Here is a 6626-nt window from a genome sequence, read left to right as displayed (position 1 = left end):
ACCAAAAAAAAAAAAAAAAGAACTTAAAAAAAAGTACTCTTAAAAGCCTCACAAGTGAGTTTTAAAATGTATGGTCTAAGATTATTAAAATTAATTTTAAAAAATTAAAGTATCAATGTCACTTATACAATTTTGATGTGTCAATTTACTTAAATGTCCCTACTATTCTTTTTCTAAGATTTATTCTTACTATTTTTATGGGGTATATGCCCACAGAAGCCAAAGATTTTGTATTCTCTAGACTACGAGTCAGAAGCAGTTCTGAGATACCGGCATCCTCTGAAGAGCACTATGCATCCTTTAATTTTTCATTCCCTCCCCACCCCACCCCCAGACAGGGTTTCTCCATGCAGTCCTAGCTGTTCTGGAACTAGCTCTGTAGACCTGGTTGCCCTCAAACAAAGATCCACCTGCCTCTGCCTCCTTTGATCTGCTGGGATTAAAGGTATGCACCACCACTGCCAGAAGCAGTAGATATTCTTAACTGCTGAGTCATTTCTCTAGTCCCTCTTCTACAATTCTTTCCAGCAGCTTCTATTGCTCCAAATGTTCCTCAAATGAAGATCCATACATTCAACATTTTTCTTGTCCTACTGTAACCTTCTGGCTTTTCCTTTGTCTCAAAACCTCATTCATTATATTTGATCCTGTCCAGATTGTGCCCTTGTTATAAACAATGAGTTAAACAGTGAGTTTAAAAATCAGAAATTATTTCACAAAGCTTTTTTTTTCATTTTCCAAAGTTTCTCTGTGTAATTTTATTATCAAACTATTTATCAAAATTTCACTGGACACCTTTTATCTAGTATCCAAAATGTCCACTCATTTTTCTATGTTTCATTTTCACAGATAACAGCACCCAATCTCCTTCCCAAAGCATAAAATCTTTACTCAGGCAAAGGCATGAGGGTCTGAGTTCAAGGTCAGACTGGGCAGCCCAGTAAGAACCTGCCTTAAAATACAAAGCAAAATGAGACAAAGGGGACACAAACAGTTTACCTAGCTCCCAATTCCAAAGAACACTTTAATTAAAAACATCCAAACTCACAGAGCATTTTTGTAAGTCACACCTTTGAAGTCCAGTTTAATTCTTATTTTAAAAATAGACCTGGAGATGGCTCAGAGGGTAAAAGCATTGCCACCAAACCACCAGGACTAACAGCCTGAATTCACTCTCCAAGATCTTCTACATGGAAGATGCCTTGCACAGGCGTACCAAAGAATGAATGCCCACACACATATACATAGAAACATACACACAGGTAAATAAGTGTAGAAAGTTTTTTTTTTAAAAAAAAAGTTTATTTATTATGTACATTGGGGTTTTGCCTGCACATATGTCTGTGTAAAGATGCCAGATCCCCTGGAACTGGAGTTACAGATCCCTGTGAATTGCTATGTGGGTTCTGAGAATTGAACATTTAGAAGAGAAGCCATGAACCGTCCCAAGAAAGTTTTAAATAACAAATAAGACCAGGGGTTTGCCTAGCATGTGTGAAACCCTAAATTTAATCTCACCGCCACTAAAAAAATTTTTTTAACAAAATTAAAATGAATGTACAGAAACATTACTTTAGAGCAGTGGTTCTCAACCATCCTAATGCTATGACCCTTTAATACAGCTCCTCACATTATGGTGACCCCAATCATAAGATTATTTTCCTTGCTACTTCATAACTATAATTTTGCTGTTGTTATGAATCATAATGTAAATATCTGATATGCAGGACATCTAATATGCAACAACTCCTGTGAAAGGGTCATTTGATTCCCAAAGGGGTAGCGACCCAAAAGCCACTGCCTTAGAGCCGACAAGGAAATGTTTCACGGCAAAACTATATTGAAAAAAAAGCAAGAAATTTCTTGTAACAGGCTAATTCTCAGGAAAATAAAACTCATGCAAAATAATCTTAATTTTTAGCAAGTAAATTAACTGTGCAGCACATTTATATTTAAGGATTTTTCTTTCATTTTCTGTTAAACTTTGGCATACTCACAGGCTAAGCTCTGTTTGTCAACACATACACACAAAAATCTGTCTCTCTAATACAGACTCAATAACTATATAAAACAAGCCAAGAAATATGTTCTAATATAGCCACACGGCCTTTCCTCCCAGGCCCTGGACAAATTTGTGTCTGGTATTTCATTCAGTCAATGAAAAGATTAAAGATATATGATCTCCTAAGGAAAGACTTTATTCAAAGGCAGGTTCCATATTCTGGTCAAATAACAGTTGAATTACATTTAAATCTGTTACTTGACATTTGTCATATTATTTATGCCATGGCTACAACTGATAAGGTTTATCTCTCCGCTCTTCATTTTAGTTCACGCTAAGAGGGAAGATAGTCAATAGCAAACTGTCAAACAAGTGAAGCAAACAGCACTTGACAGAGATTCATGAATCACCTAGTGCAGATACTGGCATTGTTATGAGCATGATGTTCACAACTAGCAAGAATCACCTCAACAAAACGGGTTCTTCAAATGCAGCTGCTAACAATAAAATTAATTAGATTCTCTATTTGCTCCCACTTAACAGTATTATTTATCTAATCTGATAAATTTCAAGATGAACATATTACATTTTTACACTCCATCCACATTCATTCATTCAGCTAACATTTGTAAGCCTCTTGAGTGTCTTCAAGGTACATTTTACTTCTTACAACAATGATATTCTATGAAAAGGCAACACCTGGCTATTATGAAAACGTGTTTATTTCCTGGGGTCGTGGAAAAATCTCCCAATCAAATGGAAATATGGACTTCCTCACCAGAACTTCAATTGCAGCCACATGATTGGCATAAATCTCTGTAAGGGACCTTCAAATGACATATTTATTTATATTCATGATGACACGAGCCTTAACAAGTGTTTAATAGTCACAAGAATAAAAACAATCATGCAACTTTTTAATTTGTTTTGTTTTATTTTTAATTTTTGGTTTTTCAAGACATCGCTTCTCTGTAGCTTTTGTACCTGTCCTGGAACTCACTCTGTATACCAGGCTGGCCTCGAACTTACAGAAATCTGCCTGCTTCTGCTTCCCAAGTGCTGGGATTAAAGGCTACCACTGCCCAGTACAATCATACTACTTTTTAAGGATAATGGCTGTCACTGAGACTTGAAATATTGCCAAATTGAAATCCAACTCGCCTCATTTAATCCTTACATCATCCCTAAGAACGTAACACTGTAATCCCCATTTCACAGCTCAAACTAAGGTTTGCCTTACTCACATCACTCGGCTCTAAAAGTTAGAGTTTAAGCCCAGTTCTTGGAAAGATATAGCTCAATGGCAGCATGTTTGCCTAGTATATACAAAGGTTTGCGCCCTAGGACCAACCAAGCCCTCGTGCGTAAGCACACCAAAACAAAAACAAGCAAACAAACAAACAAAATAACGGCTGTGTGTTTAAAGCTTGTGCTTTAGATCACATTATACTGCTTAGTTTAACATTCAATTTTAACCTAACATTTTTGAATATTTAAAATCTATGCCTTACAACTGTATTGTTGGTAGGTGAAATATACAAAAAAGGGGGTACCTGAAACTATGGTCTTACAAGTCTAGATATTTATATAGAAAATGAAATCTACTTAAATCCCTGTGGCAATAATGGGTAAGATTCCTTGTGGAGTTAAAAAAAGATGTTGTGGGTCATCTAAAATGAACCAAATTCTTCATTTGGGAATAATGAAAACTGAAGCCTTTTTCAAAAAGTTCTACACGCCTAACCTAAACTGCCACATTTTTGACTCAGAAACAGTGACTCTACCACTGATTTTCCAAAGCATTATTTTAAATAGATAATCTGTATGTCTAACATATCAATATTATACGGAACACGGTATCTCTTTCTGAAACACTGTATAAAGAGTAAACCTTTATAGGACATGAAATCAGACTATTACAGGACTATTATCAGTAGAAGCTTAAATATTATCACTAAGACACAGTGCAGAAAGCTTTAAAATGGCATCCTTAACCATATTAACTCAAAAGTAACCATTTCTTTCCTGAATTCAATTTACATTCATTAGGATCAACTACTGGCTCATCCTCACTTTACTAGTCTTGTCACATTACTAAATCCAAGCTCATTTCAAGGGAAAAGCTGTACTATGCTGTATTTAGAACATGTTACCACTGAGAGCAGCCAGATGAGTCTTTTAGGCCTATCCAAAAACCTTGCCTTAGTTGCTAAGAAACTACAATTTACCGTATTATAAATCATCAGAAACAATTTATGCCAGCTGAGATTAAACATCTCCGATCAAGAATCTCTCACCTATAGGTGCTATTCCACACATAACTGAAATCAGAGTTTAACTCATACTGTTATTACACAGATGACTGAAAGAGCAAGCAATCGGGCTGACACTACCATTTCCCTTCAGACCTTTCCACTTGAGGAGGAAGGAGTGGGGGCAGGGGTGGGGATGCCCACCCACATTCTTAGGATGTTCAGTGTGAAAGACAGAAAAACGTTTCCTTTCTGACCCATGCAGAAAAAAAGCCATAGCACATAAAATCCCCTTAGTGGAATTTGATACTTAAAGTGATTTTTTTTCAATACTGTGACATACTTTCACGGTAACCTCTAGCATTTAAGGTTGGTTTCTCTTCAGAACATTCAACTCCACTGACTCTGAGTGATTTTATTTTAATGAAAGCCATTTTAAGGTCAAACAAGAGCAATTTTAATTGTTTTAGCGTAACAACGAAGAATACTGAGATTAAAACAAATTCATGGGTCCCTATCCCTAATCCACGTCTTAAAATTTTTTCATATAAAAAAACCTTAAATCTCTTAACAGCTGTTTCCACAATAGCTGATATAGGTTCATTATCCTTTTAAGTTTGTTTCTGTGACAATGCTGTCAATCAGAATCTGTCGTATTTTGCTCCACAGTGTCTATTATCTTTCACCCTCTTCTCTAAAAAGCTTCAATTCAAAACTCCATTCTCACTATGAACACATCCCAAAGGCCACATCCATGCCCCTCAAAAATAACATTTATTCATAGTCTTGAAACTTTCAGATCTCAAAAGCCCACTTAACTCCATTTCGCTGCCAACGCTCAGCTTCCCTCAATCCCACCACTGCGGATGAGACTGTGCCCCAGACCTCCCTAATTAATGGCCGAACCAACACCAGACAGCCTTTGCCACAACTCATCCCCTTCCAATGTATCCACCACGCTGCAAAGCAACATTACACCCCCGACTTCCTGCATTTTACTCCCTTCCCTTATTTTTCGTCTTCCCCCACACCCACCTCTATACCCGGGCACCCTTTACTTCTCTGATGTTTCCTCTACCTCAGTTTTCATGCTTTCCCCCATCCTCTGCTCATTTTCCTCTCCTTATTTAGAAACTCCCTTTTGCTTTCCCAACCGCTACCCTAGAATGCCCAGCACTCCACCCTCTTTGGCAAAACCCAGCCCTCTTCCCCCCGCTCGTTTGGAGACACTGCTGCTTCTCTTTTCCAGGTCCCCCACTGCAGTCAACCCACTCCATCATCTTTCCGCCCACCTTCCCTCTACCCCCAAATCCAAGATTCCCCTAATCCCCTATAACCCCTCTCCTTAGAGAGACTCAAGCAGTCGGCTCCCGCTAGGTTTTCTTCAGGATCCTTCTCACCCCAGCTTCCCCCGCCTCCCATTTTTCAGGATGTCACTAGGGTTCCGGAGCCCCAGTAGAATCCCGGGTGTCAGCGCCCGCGGAGCCTGGTTCTCTCGCCGCCAACACCCCTCCGCCGGCTCGAACTCGAACGCCTGTCTCCCGCTGCCTTCTCCAGAGCCGCCCCCGCTACTCCAGCTCCTGGTGAGCGCAGAGCCCCACGCCGCGGACCTGTCTCCAGCGCCCCGGGCTCGCACCACAAGCGACGCCTCCACTCTCGACGAAGCGCCTCCTCGCCTCAGCCCGGCCGCCCGCTCCCGGCTCCGGCAGCCCCCTCAGGCCTGGGCCCGGCCCCTCTGATTGCCGGAGCCAGGCGCCCCCGCCAGGCCCGCCCCCGGCCCCTCGGCTTACCGTTCTGAGCAGCGCCTGGCCCTGGGAGGAGCGAGCCAGAGACCAGCAAGAGCGAGAGGGCCAGGGCGCTGGGGAGCGAAGAGCCCGACATCCTCCCTAGCCGGAGAGCGCGCAGCGAATGGGCCGGGGCCGGGGCCGGGGCCGGGGAAGGGAGGGGAGGGAGGGAGGGGGCGGGCGAGCGCGCGAGGGAGTGAGCGAGGGAGGCTGCCGCGGCCGAGCTCCGTCCTTCCCCGTCCTCCTCCTACCGCCGCAGCGCCTAAGCCTCGCGAGACCTCCGCTGGCGGCCGTGGGCGGTCCAGGAGCTCCGGCGGCAAGGCTCGCGAGAAGAGGCCCTCGCCCGAAGTCCCCGCCCCTGCGGAGGCTGATTGGCCTAGCGCAAGGGAGGTCACGTGCAAAGGGCGCTTCTGGCCACGTGATGGGGCGAGGCGGGGACTCCACCCGCCCGCTCTCCCACGGAGGAGGACAGAGGAGAACACGGGAGAGTACGGTTTTCACCTGGTGGAATCCTAGTGCCCGTAAATGAGAGGAAGCATTGTGAAAACAAAATCTGCCCTCCACCCATCCTGCCTTTCTTGCGTTACC

At 42.5% G+C, this 6626-nt stretch overlaps 1 protein-coding gene across 2 annotated transcripts in view; it reads right to left on the bottom strand.

Annotated features, from left to right (window-relative positions):
- Positions 1-6313, bottom strand: part of Nptn (neuroplastin) — an 80537-nt gene extending 74224 nt beyond the window's left edge. The window contains exon 1 of one of the 2 annotated variants that reach the window (XM_005369484.2): positions 6045-6313. In XM_005369484.2, the coding sequence (XP_005369541.1) occupies positions 6045-6135 (91 nt within the window). In that variant the 5' untranslated portion in view covers positions 6136-6313. The remainder of the gene's footprint in view (positions 1-6044) is intronic. The other variant, XM_005369485.2, reaches the window with a different exon arrangement.
- Between the last annotated feature and the right edge of the window lie 313 nt (positions 6314-6626).

This window comes from Microtus ochrogaster, unplaced genomic scaffold, assembly GCF_000317375.1.
Source record: "Microtus ochrogaster isolate Prairie Vole_2 unplaced genomic scaffold, MicOch1.0 UNK49, whole genome shotgun sequence".
NCBI classification, from domain to species: domain Eukaryota; kingdom Metazoa; phylum Chordata; class Mammalia; order Rodentia; family Cricetidae; genus Microtus; species Microtus ochrogaster.
The sequence above is the reverse complement of the archived record's forward strand: the minus strand, read 5'-3'. Positions and strand labels throughout refer to the sequence as shown.